At 35.3% G+C, this 19,065-nt stretch overlaps 1 protein-coding gene across 3 annotated transcripts; it reads right to left on the bottom strand.

Annotated features, from left to right (window-relative positions):
- Nucleotides 1-790: 790 nt before the first annotated feature.
- On the bottom strand, nucleotides 791-18,488 carry LOC127842217 (ankyrin repeat and KH domain-containing protein 1-like). Of its 3 annotated transcripts, XR_008031515.1 has the most exons (5): nucleotides 18,310-18,488; nucleotides 15,013-15,227; nucleotides 12,109-12,227; nucleotides 1,276-5,544; nucleotides 791-1,113 (listed from the first exon to the last, which is right to left on the bottom strand). XR_008031515.1 is itself a non-coding variant. In XM_052371630.1 (4 exons), the coding sequence occupies exons 1-4, from the start codon at nucleotides 18,466-18,468 to the stop codon at nucleotides 4,838-4,840; spliced, it is 1,200 nt and encodes a 399-aa protein (XP_052227590.1). In that variant the 5' UTR covers nucleotides 18,469-18,488; the 3' UTR covers nucleotides 791-4,837. The 3 variants fall into 3 exon arrangements, 2 of the variants coding, with proteins under 2 accessions (XP_052227590.1, XP_052227591.1); XM_052371630.1 differs by having other exon boundaries at nucleotides 791-5,544; XM_052371631.1 differs by lacking the exons at nucleotides 791-1,113; nucleotides 1,276-5,544 and having other exon boundaries at nucleotides 12,109-12,235.
- Between the last annotated feature and the right edge of the window lie 577 nt (nucleotides 18,489-19,065).

Genomic DNA, 19,065 nt, shown 5'->3' on the forward strand with positions numbered 1-19,065 from the left:
ATTGTTTCAACATGTAGGCCAATACCTTTGTTATCAATGTTAATACACAGTTGTTTCAAATTGGACTTTGATAAATTTAATGTTTCCAATTTACTTACCCTATGTAAGTTCATGCCAAAATGCACAGCACTGTCCCCTATGGTATTACACGACCCGCAAGATAACGGGTTTCCTGGGGTGAAAAATGAGTACATCAAAATGTCGTCTTAATGTGGTATTACCTTTAAGAATTTAACACATGCTACTACTACTTTTAGCAGCACAGGCGCGATATAAACATGTTACAAATCATAGCGGCATCATGGGTTAGCGCAGTAGTTGGTACACGCGCTTCTCACATAGGGGACCTGGGTTCAATTCATGTTCCCAGAAGAAAGAGAGTTTAGTTGTTAGGCATTATACTGAACAAGTGGGGGTTCCTCCGGATACTATTGCTTCCACCAACAGTGCAGACGACAGCAGGATAACAAATGTCTTTCAATAAAACAAATAGCTGGACATGACAGCTAAATTTCAAAAGTTTCACCCGAGTCAAATAATTTATTAGGTAGGAGTGTTGGAACATATTCTGGGTCATCACATTCACCAGCCTCAAGCGCGGATGGATCTCATAAAACTTCTTTGTACATATACAGCAATGTCAAGGCTATTCAAAATAAGAAGGGATGGTTATATGAAAACTAAACGTGGATGAGTCATATGATGTAAAATAATATTATGTATATATTATTTATATCATGTCTATACAAAATTAGTCATCACATATAGGCTAACAAGAAACAAAACATCGTAAAGAGACAATTTTATTGGAAAAATGCGTACAGAAATATCAATAACATGCATGTATGGACTTATGATAACAGTCAAATAACAACAACAAAAAAGAAATGAAAATAAAAACAATATTAAAGCAACAAATATAATGGTTTAAGATGAAGACAACGTTGTAGATACATATATAACATTTGAAACTAGAGCTTTGTCACAATCGTGACATACACCCCACATGCTGCATTGACTGTGAATAAAAAGTAATGTACAGAATCATTTTAAAATCTCACAATGAATGACATAGTTATGGCCCGGACAATATCATTTATGGCCATTTTTGACCTTTGAACTCAAAGTGTGACACTGACCTTGGAGATATCAACTTTATTCTTTCGCATGACATACCGCCCAATGATTGTGTACAAATGTACAGAGTTATTTTAAAATCTCACAAAGAATGACATAGTTATGGCCCGGACAAGATCATTTATGGCCATTTTTGACCTTTGAATTCAAAGTGTGACCTTGACGTTGCAGATATCGACGTAATTCTTCCGCATAACACACCGTCCAATGATTGTGAACAAATGTGCCAAATAATTAAAAAAAACTCACAATGAATGACATAGTTATGTCCCGGACAAGCGCATTTATGGCCATTTTTGACCTTTGAACTCAAAGTGTGACCTTGACCTTTGTGTTATCGACATAAATTTTTGAATGACAAACGTCCAATGATGGTGAACAAATGTGCCAAATGATTTTAAAATCTCGCAATGAACGACATAGTTATGGCCCCGACAATCTCACTTATGCCATTTTTGACCTTTGAACTCAAAAGTGTGACCTTGGCAATGGAGATATCGACGTAATTCTTTCGCATGCCACACCGTCCAAAAATGGTGAACAAATGTGCCAAATGATTTTTAAGTCTCACAATAAATATCAAAGTTATGGCCCGGACAAGCTCATGTATGAGTAACTCCAAGTGTGACCTTGACCTTGGAGATATTGACGTTCTTCTTTTGCATGATACACCGTCCCATGATGGTGAACAAATGTACCAAGTCATATTAAAATCTAACGATAAATGACATAGTTATTGTCTGGACATTCTATCGGTTTAAAAAGCACAAAGTGACCCAGTGACCTAGTTTTTGACCCGGGATAACCCATATTCAAACTTGACCAGACATCATCTTGATACAACTTCTGACCAAGTTTGATGAAGATCGGATGAAATTTTCGGGACAGACCGATAGACAAAGTGACTCCTATAAAGACCCTATTACCAATGGTAATGGGGGTATAACAAAATATGTGTGTATTATATTAAATAATGTATAGTTTGATAAAACTTGTAAAACAAGAACAGACCTTGCTTGAAATAAATCTGAATGTAAATATACAATGTCCACATAATTTCATTAAGAATCCATTTTTTCGATACAATTAATTTAACATATACAAAACTTGGTTGTATTTATTTACAGATTTGAAAACACAAATTTGTGTCAAAATATTCGCATCAAATTTGAATAAAAATTGCTTTATCATGATAATAAGCTTTATTGGTGGATTCTGCTTTGATAAAATGCATACTTTGACCACACATGACCATACAATTGCCAAACAAATAAGACATTGAAACACTTGAATACTGTATTTCTTAAGTAAAAAAAGTGGCACAATTCAGCTAAACTAATCATGGCCACAGTTAACAATGTGTTAACAATTATGACACTTTACATGTCTGTAATTTAAGCTGAATAAAAATAGCACTAGCAGAGATATTAGCATACTTTCACACAACAGCAGATGGAGACAATAATGAAACAGTCATTTTACAAAATCATACTCACGACTACATCAACACAAAACAGCTTCTTGAAATTGAAAAGCAACATAACATCACACACATGTTTGCAGCAAAACTCTGAAATTTCAGACAACAGAAGAAAACTTCAATAGTGAGTCCATTTATGCAAAAGTTCACTTTGTTCTCATAGCTGACCAGGTGACTTAGTTTTTCGAGGCTCATGACCTAGATTAAAGCTTCCCAAGGTATTGTTATATAGTTTGCTTATAGAGATGAAACAAGGTAACGAAAATTTGACCTGGTTTTTGAACACCAACGACCCAGATCTGTTCATTGCAAACATTAACAATCTGATACACTTATATTATATTGGATAAAAATATGGCTAGAGTGGTAATGAGCTAAAAAGTTGAAGACACAGAAAACCTGAAATAGACTGACACAAATAGCATTTCCCGTCAAGGTGAGCTTAAAAGAATAACAAAGATATACGATAATTAATTTTACTGAAGAAAATATGGTAGGCTGAAATGTTGCTAAGGTAATCTGGGTAAAAATAACAAAACGGGATATGATGACCTTTAAGCATTCACCTGAGTTTAAGGTACATCAATTGTCAAACAATTGACCTGAGGACCAAGTGGTGACCCCAAATTACCTGGTGATGCAAGTGGCCCAGCTTAAAACTTGGCCTAGATATTGTCAAGACAAACATTTTGCCAAGTTTTTGTTCAATCATTGCACCTGGCGATCAAGTTGTAAGGCACTCATGACCAATATTTGAAAATTGCTTAATTTATGTAAAGTTTATGTCAAGATATTTATTCTTACTAATTGTCATCAAGACTAGGTCGTATTTTGTGGAATCAAGAGGTGTATTGCATTTTGACCTTGGGATCAAGTTTTTGACACAAATGATCCAGATTCCAACTTGTTCTAGACATTATAAACATTCAGCGCATATTTCTTCAAGATTCAGTTATTATTTTAGATTCTAAAATGGTTTGAATTTTTTTAATGTTTCATCCATTGAAACAGTTTAAGTACACAAATGATCAAGATTAGAACTCGGAAAACATATTTATCAAAATAAACATTCCCACAAAATCACATAAACGGAACTTGTTCACAGAAAAGATTGTCGTATTTTTTCAAGTGCTCCTACATCCATTTAAATGATTTACTAACATCTGTATGTTATATTTGGAATGGTCTTAAATAACAATATAAAAGGCAAATATTACATTAGAACACTCTTTTGTGAAATGGGACGTTGCCAGTTTAGAACTAAAGGGTTTTATTCCAAAAATATTTGCAGAGGACTACAATCTGATGTAACATATCAATATAATAAAGAATAAAACAGTTACTCCCAACAGACCCAGGCTGGGAAAATTTAAACTAACAAGAGCACCACATAACGGGTGCCACGCTCGGCTGCGAAAGCTTGTCAGAATTATTTTTTATAGAGGTAAAAGTGACCTTGACCTTTAACCTAGTGACCCGAAATGGGTGTGGCGTGTAGAACTCATCAAGGTGCATCTATATGTGAAGTCTCAAAAATGCAGGTGGAAGCACTTTGATTTTAGAGCCAATGTAAAGGTTTTAGCACGACGCCGCGAACGGCAGACGACGAGCAGGCTTTGACAATACCTCGGGTTTTCTATGAAAACAGCCTTGCTAAAAAACGGTCAGTTTTCTTTAATATATGTATTAAAATTATGAAATTGAAGATTATGAGCCGATAGAACTTTACATTAAATACCCAGTGTCTTTAAACAAACGATATGGAAATAAAAAAATATGTAAAACAGATGTAAATATTCATATTTTTATTTTTCGTACTTTGTTTATTGCTTTAACTGGATTGTTTTCGGTAAATTTGTGGTTATTTCAATAGATATTTAACAAAAATTATATGTACATTTGAAAGGTAACAAAAACACATCAAGTGACATATAAACTCTGAAGCATTTACTTGAGAGAAAGAATAATACAAATCCCAACAGTTTCAAATGTGTTGTGCTGCTCCAACCATGATGCCTGCATTGAACTAATGAAGTGTTAACAAGCTAAAAGTTACATGCTGCATGAAAATAAAAGCCAGACTGATTGTAAAAGCTCACACTGAGCACATTGTGTTCAGGTAAGCTAAAAACTTACTTTAAATTATTTATTCAAATTTAGTCTTTTCTAAAAATTATGAATTCTGTTCCCCTAATGGGATTAATTTAAGACAGGCCTTTGTTAAACTTTGTGGTAAAACATTGAATTTCTCAATTGTGGGTACATCTTTTTCGATTTATTTTTGCAAATGCACCAGATCAAAATCATCAGTAGGGCAACAGCACTCACAACAGCAAAAGACACAAGTACTGGTACCCACACCGGAACATTGTTATCATGGTCGACATGTGGGTAGCACTGAACTGGTAGTGAGCAACAGACAGAGTTGTTAATTCCTGTCGCTTTGGCACAAATGCTCTTGTCACCACAGGATACTTTGTATAGGGTTACACAGCAATCTGTGTTGTTAACGCTTACCTGATAATTGTTATGATATTCATTTTCCACCGACCCTTGACCTAATCCATTGAAAAGGTTACATAAGCCAATAAAAAAATCATCTACATAAACTGCGTAATCGATTCCAGAAGTCAGCTGCAAACATGCAGTGTGATTGCCTCCAACAGCGACCTGATGATCACTCAGGTAAGGTGGGCAAGAATTAGCACAAGGCATTTGAGTTAACATGAACAGACCAACAAAAGAAGCTCTTGCAAATTTGCAAAATACTTTTGTAATATTTGTTCTGCGAACAACAACTGATCTTTTTGCATCACCTGCAGACCTTTTTTTCAAGTGGTTGTGTCGCTTGCCAAAGCTCTGCACAGGCATCATAATGGGCATCTGGCCTGACTCTTTGACTTCATCTTTACCAGACGGCATATCCACTGAAAATAGAATAGGAAGTAAATGCATTGAGAATGTTAACATGAACATTATTAATGAAATGCATAACAACATATAATATGATTTAACTAAAAACACATATTCAGACCAGTATAGCAAGCCAATATTAATTAAAGCATACAATATTTAATTTATTTGTCCTGTATTTGTTCACAATCATTTATTTTGCATTAACAATAGTATATTGTATCGAGAATAAACATCAGAGGGGATAATCATGTGATAGTTAAGATGGCGACTTCCATACCGAGACGGTTATTTTTCACCGTTTTATACCCTCTATTATTTTATTTATTACGCTCACTTTCCAACCATATCAGTAAAAAGATTATAAGCGTTTATTATGCCCCCCTTCGAAGAAGAGGGGGTATATTGTTTTGATGTCGGTCAGTCGGTTGGTCCGTCCACTAGATGGTTTCCAGATTACTCAAGAACGCTTAAGCCTAGGATCATGAAACTTCATAGGTGCATTGATCATGACTGGCAGATGACCCCTATTGATTTTCAGGTCACTAGGTCAAAGGTCACAGTGACTCGAAATAGCAAAATGGTTTCCGGATGTTAACTCAAGAATGCTTAGGCCTAGAATCATGAAACTTCATAGGTACATTGATCATGACTGGCAGATGACCCCTATTGATTTTCAGATCACTAGGTCAAAGGTCAAGGTCACAGTGACTCAAAATAGTAAAATGGTTTCCGGATGATAACTCAAGAATGCTAACGCCTAGGATCATGAAACTTCATAGGTATATTGAGCATGACTGGCAGAACCCCTATTGATTTTCAGGTCACTAGGTCAAAGGTCAAGGTCACAGTGACTCGAAACAGTAAAATGGTTTCTGGATGATAACTCAAGAATAATTAGGCATAGGATCATGAAACTTAATAGGTGCATTGATCATGACTGGCAGATGACCCCTAATGATTTTCAGGTAACTAGGTCAAAAGGTCAAGGTCACAGTGACAAAAAACGTATTCAGACAATGGCTGCCACTACAACTGACAGCCCATATGGGGGGTATGCATGTTTTACAAACAGCCCTTGTTTCGTATTTAAATTCACTTTATATCGCGACTTTACTCCCCGCAAATTTTCTTAGTGGAGCCCTAATTAGGTCATCCTGCTAAAAAAAATTCGCACAGAGTAAAGTCGAGATATAGAGCAAATTTTACTATGAAATAAAAGCCACTAACTTTCTTCCTAATAAGGTTGGAAAGTGGAAAGTGAGCGGAATAAAAAATAACTAGAGCTTTGTCACAGACGTGATGTATACCCCCACATGCTGCATTGACACAGACTATCATGCATTCTGTCTTCACAAAACAAGAGAAGCTAATTTATGGCGATTTTTAAGAATTATTATGCCATTATCATTTATGGCCATTTTGACCTTCGAACGATTGAATTCTTTCGCATGAGACGCCATCCAATGAGTGTGAACAAAATAAAAAAGATTTTTTATGACCATTTTTGACCTTTGAACTTTAAGTGTGACCTTGACCTTGGAGATATCAACGTAATTCTTTTGGGCAACATACTGTCCAATGATGGTGAACAAATATGACAAATGATTTGAAAATCTCACAATGAACGACACAGTTATGGCCCAGACAAACTCATTTATGGTCTTTTTGACGTTTGAACTTAGTGTGACCTTGACCTTGGAAATATCGACGTAATTCTTTCGCGTGACACACCGACCAATGATGGTGAACAAATGTGCCAAATGATTTTAAAATCTCACAAAGAACGACATAGTTATGGCCCGGACAAGCTCATTTATGGCCATTTTTGACCTTTGAACTCAAAGTGTGACCTTGATCTTTGAGATATCGACGTAATTCTTTCGCGCAACACATCGTCCAATGATATTGAACGAATGTGCCAAATAATTTTTAAATCTCACAATGAACAACATAATTATGGCCTGGACAAGCTCATTTATGGCCATTTTTGACCTTTGAACTCAATGTGTGACTTTGACCTTGGAGATATCGACGTAATTTTTTTGCGCAACACACTGTCTAATGATGGTGAACAAATGTGCTAAATGATTTTAAAATCTCACAATGAACGACAGAGTTATGGCCCCGACAAGCTCATTTATGGCCATTTTTGACCTTCGAACTCAAAGTGTGACCATGACCTTTGAGATATTGACGTTATTCTTTCGCACGACACACCGTCCAATGATGGTGAACAAATGTGCCAATTGATTTAAAATCTCACAATGAACAACATAGTTATGGCCCAGACAAGCTAATTTATGGACATTTTTGACCTTTGAAATCAAAGTGTGACCTTGACCTTGGAGATATCAACTTAATTCTTTCGCGCGACACACCGTCCAATATTGGCAAACAAACGTGCAAAGTTATTTTTAAATCTCACAATAAAAGACAAAGTTATGGCCCGGACAAGCATTTTACCTATGAACTCAAAGTATGACCTTGACCTTTGAGATATCGACGTACTTCTTTCACGCAACACACCGTCCCATGATGGTGAACAATGTGATAATTAGATTTAATGATAATCAATTGAAATAAACAGCGGTTAACATTAAATATATTTTATTGAGTCAATTTCAATCTAATCAAGGGCAATCTTTCAGAAGTTATTCTGGTTATCTGGATGGTAATTGGATGAGATTTTGCCCACAATTTCAAACAAATTTGATGATGACATGTTAGCACTTAAAACTAGTTGAGTAAATGGGCCGACACGATTAACTTGATACATTTTGTTTTAAACAAACTCTTGCTATACAATTTTGAAATTTCAATTTCTTTTTGATGTCGTGTATAACTTAACAGCTTGCTTCATGTATAAACATTACCACGGTTTTTAAGTAAAATTTTTTTTACCGCCGTTACCATTTGTCTTACTTAATACAAGCATGTATCTTCCAATTTGAGTGTTCACTCTTTCACATTTTAACATTTAACAGGATAATACATGCAAAAGGTCAAACATACAAATAAACTGGACAGCCAGTAATTTAGTTAATAGATAACCGACTTTTTACAGTAAAAGATTGGGGCATAAATGCTGTCTCTAGAGCAGTTACAAGGTTGTTTAAAAGATTTTTCATGGTAACCTACTTTTTGGACGCATGCCACACAGATTTGAAAATGGACCTATTTATGGTCAAGATCAACATTCTGACTAAGATTCATTCATATTGAGTCCCATATATGGCTTCTAGAGTGGTAACAAAGTTTTTCTAAGATAAGACCTGAGAGAATAGTTTTTAAGACAAGACCCAGATTCAAATAGTGTTTTTCTCAGACACTTTTTGCGCCATCCTCCTTTCTTAAGGGCCACTCTGCCCTTTTCAAAGGAAAAAGCCACCACGCGCCCTTATTGATAACATTTTATTGCCCCTTGACCAAACTCCTAAGCCGACTAGTATCAGAGAATGCCTCAAAGGCAGCGAAGATTTGCGCGGTTGTGAATTAGTCATGAGTTATTAACCCAGTGTCAATATCTATCAATAATTTCAGTGGCTCTGTGATACAAAGCACACTAATCGGTCCAAAATGTGTAATACAGAATAAAATCGTATACAGTTACTTATGGGACTTAAGATGAAAACCGAGTGTAATCATTATCCTGGTGGAAATCGTGCATTTCATACATGATACAGTAATATCAAAACATTTATATCTACGCGTTATTTAATTAAACAAGAGGGCATAAAAGACCCAAAGTCGCTCACCGAGATACAAAGAAACTGACCTGTTCTGTGCAGCCGAAGATATCATTAGTACAAATATTCTGACCAAGTTTCATGAAGAGTAAACCATAAATGTAACTTATAGCAGGGCTTGACACTAACTTTTTTACCTACTGACCCAAAGGACCGCCAGCTTTCAGAAATTACTGGTCCTCCAAGATTTCAAGTGGTCTGACAATTTCTCTGTTATTTTACCTAAATTTCAACTTACTTTCCGGACTATTCACAATGCATTGTGTATTTATAAAAAAAAACTATACTATCTACTAAACTATCTCTTATCTTTTTCATATTTTTGCTGTACTTCAAGCTTTTCTTCATCAGTTATAGGTTTTTTAGGTGGAGGTTCTTTAAGGTTTTTTAGGCGGAGGTTCAACCACCCCCGCAATGAAATTCCACATCGCAAAAACTTGTAATCTTGAAAATACGCACATTCACTCTCAGGCAATATCAAAACATTATTCGGCGCCCTCCAGTGTAAATTCGCACGGTAAACAAAGTATATCCTGGTGGTACTAAGATCGATAAAATGCTGATTATTGCTGCTTTTTCAAAATACTAGTAATAAATACCATTTTGTTTATTTCTTGATCCAAACGCTTCGAATTTTATGTTAATTTGTCTATCGATCACAGCAAAGTCCGGAGACATTTGCAGGATACATTTGCTGATCACAAATCAATTTTTTGATCCGACAACATATTTTTTTAATCCGGGCATCTAGAAAAAATGGAATTTCCAATATGTTGCTATTTTTATCCCGGTCTCGAGTTGGTCAATAAAATAATGAAGACATTATTGGTTTATTATGAACATACAAAGTTGTTTTATTGATGAAAACAGCTTTCCACCAGTCATTCACAATAAGCTGGCCAGTTTCATTGGTCCAACAGATCAACCAAATTTCTAGTTTCAGTGTTACTCCCTATTTTTTACTGACCCCGGGTCAACGGACCACTGTTAGTGTCGAGCCCTGTATAGAGTGCAAACAATGTTTTAATATAGCCATAAAAGGATAAATTCTCCGCCCCATGGCGGCCATGTTTTTCAACAGACCAGATCCATTCTCGATCTCATCCATGATATCATTAAAACAAATGTTCTGACCAAGTTTCATGAATATTGGACTCTATATGTGACTTTTAGAGTGTTAACAAGTTTTTACCATAGCCATTTAAGGAAAAATACCTCGCCCCCTGGCGGCCATGTTTTCCAACCAACCAAAACAATTGTCGAAATCGTTCAAGATATCATTGGGACAAATATTCTAACCCAAATTCATAATGATCGGACCATAAATGCGGCCTCTGGAGTGTTAACAAGGTTTTCATACAGCCATATAAGGCAAAATGCCCCACCCCCTGGCAGCCATGTTATTCAAGCAACTGGAACCCTTCTCGAACTGGTCCAAAATATAATTGGGACAAGTCTTCAGACCAAGTTTCATGATGATCAGACAATAAATGTGGCCTCTGGAGTGTTAACAAGGTTTTACAATAGCCATATAAGGAAAAATGTCCCGCAACCTTGTGGCCATGTTTTTAAAGACCTAAACCATTTTCGATCTCATTCAAGATATCATAAGAAAAAATGTTTTGAAAAAGTTTCATAAAGATTGGACAATAAATGTGATTTTAAGATTGTTTTTTTTTACTATAGCTATATCAGGGAAAATGTTTTCAATATCGGCAATGTTTTTCAATCAACCAGAACCATTTTTAAATTCGTCCAAGATATCATTGGGATAAATCTTCTTACCAAATTTCATCAATATTGGACAATAAATGTGGCCTCTAGAGTGACAACAAAGTTTTAGTATAGCCAAATAAGGAAAAATGCCCTGCACTCTGGTGGCCTTGTTTTTAAAGCAACTAAACCATTTTTTACCTTATCCAAGATATCATTGGGACAAAATCTTCTGACCAAGTTTTATGAAGATCGGAAAATAAATGTGGCCTCTAGAGTGTTAACAAGGTTTTACTATAGCCATATAAGAAAAAATGCCCCCCCCCCCTGGCGGCCATGTTTTTCAACCAACCAGCATCATTTTAAAACTCGTCTAAGATATTATTGAGATGAATCTTCTGACAATTTTTGTGAAGATCAGACAATAAATGTGGCCTCAAGAGTGTTAACAAGATTTTATTATAGTCATATATAGCCATGTTAGGAAAAATGCCCACGCCCCTTGGCAGCCATATTTTTCAAGCAAATGATACAATTTTCAAACTCATCCAAGATATCATTGACTCCAATCTTCTGACCAAATTTCATGAAGATTGGACAATAAATGTGGCCTCTAGAGTGTTAACAAGGCAAATGTTGACGCTGCACGAAGGACAAAAAGCAATCACAAAAGCTCACCATGAGCACATTGTTCTCAGGTGAGCTAAAAAGTTAGTTTCATGCCCTGGTCTTTGTCCGAAGGACGTTAGAATACTTGTTTAATGCAGATGTTTGAGATTTAGTGATTAGGAAAAATTAAACCAATGAAAGTGCTTTTATACCATAAAATAACATGACACCTTTCATAATTGTAAGGCTATCTAGTGCCTAACGTTAAATACCAAATGAAATAGCTACATTTGCAGAGCACTTTCTCTCACAGCCAGTTTTCATTGAAATAAAATTGTATGAAGTTGAATATATATGCTTTCTTATGTATTGCATTTAAACTCTAGACATTTATTCAAATATTATAACCTGCAGTTGTAGTTTCCACAGCGCAAGACTGATTTTTGAATATGACCAATGACACACTACATGGGTCCCACTTGCTGTCAAACCCCACTGCATACATACCGAGGGTAGAGGTGGTTGAATGGGGCTGTATGATAACCTCCCCTTCATTGCTCTTCACTTGCAGTTTAATACAGTGGGTGCCCTTTGCCCCAGGCTCTGGACCTGAATTCTTGCTGTTACTGAAATACTAGTAGATTGCAGTCACCATTTTACAAGCATTTCAACATTCAAGAGCTATGTCTACTATTTTTGAATTAAAACTTATTTTGAAATAAATTGTATCAAATTTCTAGCTCTTAATGATTTAATATGTAACAAGTTCACCTCATCAAATAAAACAAGAGGGCCTGAAAGGCCCAAAGTCGCTCACCTGAGATAACAAGATATTATTGGGACAAATTTTCTGACCAAGTTTCATGAAGATCGAAAAATAAATGTGGCCTCTAGAGTGTTAACAAGGTTTTACTATAGCCATATAAGGAAAAATGCCCCGCCCCCTGGCAGCCATGTTTTTAAACCAACCGGCATCATTGTTGAACTCGTCCAAGATATTTATCAAGATGAATCTTCTGAACAAGTTTCATGAAGATCGGACAGTAAATGTGGCCTCTAAGGCCATCCTTAAAAATTCTTTTGTTTGGCATAACCCGACCGACCCACTAAAATAAACTTAATTTTTTTGTTTGTTACTTTAAAAAAAAATTAATTTTTTTGCTCACCAAAAATTCTTTCAGCTAAATTGTTCCTTTCTGCTTTTTATCCTTTAATTGAATACTCTTTCAAGGATATCTAAAATAGCAATGAACAAAACATGTTTTTATATGGGTTGCCTATTTATTTGACATATGCATATGCGATGCCCATTTAATTTTAACGAAACACTTGTTTGGAATTACAGTTTAGGTGGTAATTTAACTCATGCTATGTGACGTTATTTGATGTAAACACGATATGGAAAATTTTCGGCATTGCGAAAGTGTTATAATTGGAATAAATGCTCACTATTACAGGGCTCGCGCTGTCGATCGCCATTTGTGAAAATATTGCGAATTTGGCTCAAGAAAAATCAAATTTGCGAAAAAGCTAAAATCTTGATAAATTTAATTGAAAAAAAACAACGCCATTTTATTCTGGATTGTTTCTTTTCATATTTGTTCTCTTTGTTTCCATGAATGTTTTGAAGTGCATATGGTAGCTGGCCAATCAACATTGAGTTCGCGTACACATGAGATGACTTATTTGAATAAAACCTTAGAATGGGAGGAGCTATTAATATTGGGTCATTCATGCGCAGATACTGGAATACACAGTTGATATTGTCATCTGCCTACAATATAATGGCCGATGGCAAAAGTCGTATAAAAAATTAACAAATAAAAAGAAGCGTAACACTCAACAAATTATTTTTAAGCTGATCACATTACACCTTTGTACCGACTATCTATCTAAATTAAAGGATGATTATTAAATGATTAGTTATATGTAGAAGATGTTACACCTTTTTGTTATCGATTGAAATTAAAATGTACTTTGTTGTTTTTTATTCACAAACTAAGCTATTGTAAAGTAATATGTCAACCAAATAGTATATTAATTACGTATTTGCTAGGTTACTTGTTTTTTTCATTTTATGTAGTCAAACGATAGGCACATTTGATTTCATGTGCAAAATGCGCACAATTTTTCGGACTGTCATTTTCGGATAAAGTATTTTTCGTCGATTATATTATATTTTCGATGTTCTTTATAGAAAAAATGGAATTACCAATACAAATGTGGTGATACGGACGGTGCAGAAAAATCTTTACCAATTTTCTTATTATGAGACAGAAGACTTAGAGCTTTATTTGATAATTAAAGGTAATTATCAAAAAAAGCTCTATGTCCGAGTTCAATGTCAGAAAAAAAATACAAAAAAAAATCCCTACCTACCTACCCACCCAAATTTACCTGGGTCGGGTTATTCCAAACAAAAGATTTTTTAAGGATGGCCAACAGTGTTAACAAGATTTTACTATAGCCATATAAGGAAAAATGCCCCGCCCCTTGGAAGCCATTTTTTTTCAAGCAAACATAATTATTTTCGAACTCATCCAAGATATCATTGAGACCAATCTTCTGACCAAATTTCATGAAGATTGGACAATAAATGTGGCCTCTAGAGTGTTAACAAGGTTTTACTATAGCATATATAGCCATATAAGGAAAAATGCCCCGCCCCTGGTGGCCATGTTTTTAAAGCAACCAAAATCATTTTTGAACACATCCAAGATATCATTGGGACAAATCTTCTGACCAAGTTTCATGAATTGATGATCGGATAATAAATGTGACCTCTAGAGTGTTAACAAGGTTTTACTAAAGCCATATAAGGAAAAATGCCCCGCCCCTTGGCGGCCATGTTTTTCAACCAACCGGCATCATTTTCGAACTCGTCCAAGATATTATTGGGATGAATCTTCTGACCAAGTTTCATGAAGATCAGACAATAAATGTGACCTCTCGAGTGTTAACAAGATTTTACTATAACCATATAAGGAAAAATGCCCCGCCCCTTGGCAGCCATGTTTTTCAAGCAAACGTAACCATTTTCGAACTCATCAAAGATATCATTGAGACCAATCTTCTGACCAAATTTCATGAAGATTTGAAATAAATGTGGCCTCTGGAGTGTTAACAAGGCAAATGTGGACGCCGCACGACGGAGGACGCACGAGGGACAAAAGGCGATCACAAAAGCATCATGAGCACGTTGTGCTCAGGTGAGCTAAAAATCAATATACACAGAGAATAAGCTGGCAATGGTAAGATAAATGAGGAATAAAGCTGCTAAATAAATCTTCTTAACACATCTATTCCAATAACATATTCACACCCAAAACATGAAAATCCCATATTAAAAGCTTACATTTATACAAGAAAACTGCACAATGATTGTACATGTTTACAATTTATGTAACATACCTTTCATTCTCATTATCCTTGGTTGACTCCTGTTTCTGCTTCTTCTTCTTTTCCTTCTCACGCTTCTTGGCTGCAACTGCTCTCCTATTCTCCTCCTCCTGCCGTTCCTTATCAAGCTGCTCCAGCAAGATGTTTTCGTTCTTATTGGCCTCTGCCGCCTGACGGTCCTTTGCCTGAACGATTATCTCAAAGCACTGCTGACACTTCTGTAAGTCCTGCAAACACACACATTGAAGCTTTACCTAGTGTAATGCAGCCTTTATGGAGTACTGAGGATAAGTTGATTTTACAAAATGAAAATCCTGACATATTCTTTTTGTGCCTCTGAACAATATAGACAATCCCAGAAATTAATAACTCCCGGATTACCGCCCCTGAATACTTGCACGCGCCTCCAAAACGGTACTGAAGAAAACAACAGGGACATATATGTTTGTATAGGTCCCTGAACAAAACAAGAAGGCGAAACGATTTTATCGAATATATTTGAAGACTTAAATAGTTCCTGTTATCGATCAGTTATTACGTAATTAGTAGATATAAGGTTCATCTGCATTCATTTAAGAGTAATAAAACTCAGCATGAACAGGGACCTATTTGTAAAAGTCCCTGGTAAAATAAGGTCTTGATTATCATTTAACATGTTATTTAAAGGCGACACGTGATATGTTATCTTAATTATGGTATCTACACATGTGCAGACATGTGGTGTCACGGGCATACCCATAAACGCTTTTAATCCACACTTGGGACATCTCCTCCCATTGAGTGGATTCGTTCGCTCCTTTATCAATGATGTTTTTTTTTCAAGACCTTTATCTAACTGAAATTAATCATCCATAATAAACAAAGCAAAATCACTTATTTTTTTCGTGTTTTTATTTTGTTATCAAAAATTAAATAAAGACACAAGTTTAGGAAATTTAGAAAACACAATTGGAACTATTCAAGTTTATTTAAGGCTCTATATTTTTCATGTTGAACATGTTTAACGTGAATTTAGATGTTATTAAGAAATTTAATAAATAATATAATCAGTTTAAAAAATATTGAGAACAGCCTAAAAAATTATTTTTTTCCCAGACTATAAACTTTGATATAACATGTTAAACGTTATTTAAATAATAAGAAAAGAAAATTATAGACAAAAGCTGATATATGTCCTTTTCAATAAAAAAAGTATGCCGTGTTATGACATCTTACACAGTTTTGCAAGTAAATAGCTCCGGTACTTGTTCAGTTAGAATCACAAAATTCATATCCCGGCTAGTGATTTTTGTTTTAGCTTGAGAGCGATTTTTAAATAAAAGAAATTGCTAAAATGCACTTTAGTTTTAGACTCAACCAGATACATACATTTAGTTAAAAAAAGTTTGCCTCTACCTGATATCTTACAGAGGTTCGCTAATAAATATTTCCGGACCAATTTTAGAATCACAAACCTCATTTTGGCTATAGATTTTTATATTACCTTTAAAATGACACTTACAAAAGAAATATTAATAACAAAATGGAAAATGTTTAGACAAACAAAAATATGTACTATTCAATAAACAAGAGGGCCATGATGACCTGGATCGCTCATCTGGCTAACCAAATACAATCCCAACCCAGTTTTCATTAAGATAAACATTCTGACCAAATTTCATAAAGATTGGATGAAAACTGTGACCTCTATTGTCTACATAAGGTTTTTCTAATATTTGACCAATTGACCTAGTTTTTGACCCCAGGTGACCCAAATACAATCACAACCCAGATTTCATCAAGACAAAGATTCTGGCCAAATTTCACGAAGATTGGATGAACACTGTGACCTCTATTGTCTACACAAAGTTTTTCTATTATTTGACCTAGTGACCTATTTTTTGACCCAAAATGACCCAAATACAATCCCAACCCAGATTTCATCAAGATAAATATTCTTACAAATTTCATAATGATTGGATGAAAACTGCGACCTCTATTGTCTATACAAGTTTTTTTTTTATTATTTCACCTAGTGACCTAGTTTTTTACCTAGTAACCTAGTTTTTTAACCCAATGACCCAAATACAATCCCAACCCAGATTTCATCAAGATAAACATTCTGACCAAATTTCATAAAGATTGGATGAAAACTGTGACCTTTACTGTCTACACAAACAAATTGTTGACGGTTTTTCTATTATTTGACCTAGTGACCTAGTTTTTAACCTCAGATGACCAAAATACAATCCCAACACAGATTTCATCAAGATAAACATTCTGACAACATTGCATAAAGATTGGATGAAAACTGCGACCTCTATTGTCTACACAAGTTTTTTTTATATTATTTGACCTAGTGACCTAGTTTTTGACCCCAGATGACCCAAAAACATTCCCAAGCCAGATTTCATCAACATAAAAATTCTGACCAAATCTCATAAAGATTGGATGAAACTGCGACCTCTATTGTCTACACAAGGTTTTTCAATTATTTGACCTAGTTTTTGACCTAGTGACCAAGTTTTTGACCCCAGATGACCCAAATACAATCCCAACCCAGATTTCATCAAGATAAACATGCTGACCAAATTTCATAAACATTGGATGAAAACTGTGACTTCTACTGTCTACACAAACAAATTGTTGATGATTTTTCAATTATTTGACATAGTGACCTAGTTTTTGACCCCAAATGACCCAAATACAATCCCAACCCAGATTTCATCAAGATCAACGTTCTGACCAAATTTCATAAACATTGGATGAAAACTGTGACCTCTACTGTCTACACAAACACATTGTTGATGATTTTTCAATTATTTGACCTAGTGACCTAGTTTATGACCCCAGATCACCCAAATACAATCCCAACCCAGATTTCATCAAGATTAACATTCTGACCAAATTTCATAAAGATTGGATGAAAACTGCGACCTCTATTGTCAACACATGGTTTTTCTATTATTTGACCTATTATGTGACCTAGTTTTTTTACCTAGTGACCTAGTTTTTGACCCCAGATGACCCAAATACAATCCCAGCCCAGATTTCATCAAGATAAAACATTCTCACCAAATTTCATAAAGATTGTATGAAAACTGTGACCTCTACTGTCTACACAAACAAATTGTTGACGGACGGACGCAGGCACACACAACGGACGCCGGACATCTCTAGTTCCTTAATACTCCATCTTTCATGAAACACTGATAGGAATTACAATATTTACAAAGTAAGTAATGGCTACATATGACCTAAGTTTTAGCATCCGTACCAAGCAAACATGAAACACATTCAGTCTTGTTGTAAGATATACTGGAGTGTTACCTCATTTCTGCCCCCGGAGCAGGCCAACAATAGTGGGGTATCCTTGGTCCTCTCAGACTGGGCCTCAATTTCAGCCCCATGTTCAAGAAAATTCTCCACTACATCCGTATGACCCAGATATACCAGTGGATTGAAATCTGCGACAAAGGGAGTGCACATCTCTGTGTAATTCACTCCTATTATCTGTAAGACACACAATTATTATCAATTTTTGTGCAAAAGCAGTAATAAAACAAGAGCAATCTCAATCCAAAGACACATGCCCCAAAAAACGCTTTTTCGAAACCTAAACGCAATTTTTCGATGATTTAAGGGCCGTAGCTCAGGAGTGTCCGAGTCTTAAATGTGGCTGATTTAATGTTTAACTTGACGTAGATATTATTGCCAAACACATTTTGATGAAGTTTGGTGACGATCCGATGACAATTACTCAAGTAATAGACCAGTTTAACAATACTGTCGCTGTTGCTATTTTAAGATATCACGTGACGCGTCAAATTTCAGAACGAGGCTGAACGTGTATAGATCTTTGGCGGAGAATATCGATGATTATATATCAGTTTATTTTTATTACTTTCTGGATTTTCCTGAGCACTGACACTGCTTACAATTACGGCAAACATATGCATACATTCATGTGCTGTTTAGTCAACGAATTGTTTTGCGGTTATAAAATGAACATTCTTACACCTCAGTCATATTTCAAAGCCATAGCATTCAGTACCACTTGTGTATACGTGTATATACATGTTATTT

Source organism: Dreissena polymorpha, chromosome 8, assembly GCF_020536995.1.
Source record: "Dreissena polymorpha isolate Duluth1 chromosome 8, UMN_Dpol_1.0, whole genome shotgun sequence".
In the NCBI taxonomy this organism is placed as follows: domain Eukaryota; kingdom Metazoa; phylum Mollusca; class Bivalvia; order Myida; family Dreissenidae; genus Dreissena; species Dreissena polymorpha.

Excerpts from the sequence above, each read along its gene's own strand:
- LOC127842217 (XM_052371630.1), bottom strand. The coding sequence starts at position 18,468 with ATGTGCACTCCCTTTGTCGCAGATTTCAATCCACTGGTATATCTGGGT. Across the intron at positions 15,228-18,309 it reads GCTCCGGGGGCAGAAATGAG|GACTTACAGAAGTGTCAGCA; the intron begins GTAACACTCCAG and ends GTGTGTTTGCAG. Across the intron at positions 5,545-12,108 it reads TTCAACCACCTCTACCCTCG|TGGATATGCCGTCTGGTAAA; the intron begins GTATGTATGCAG and ends TTCTATTTTCAG.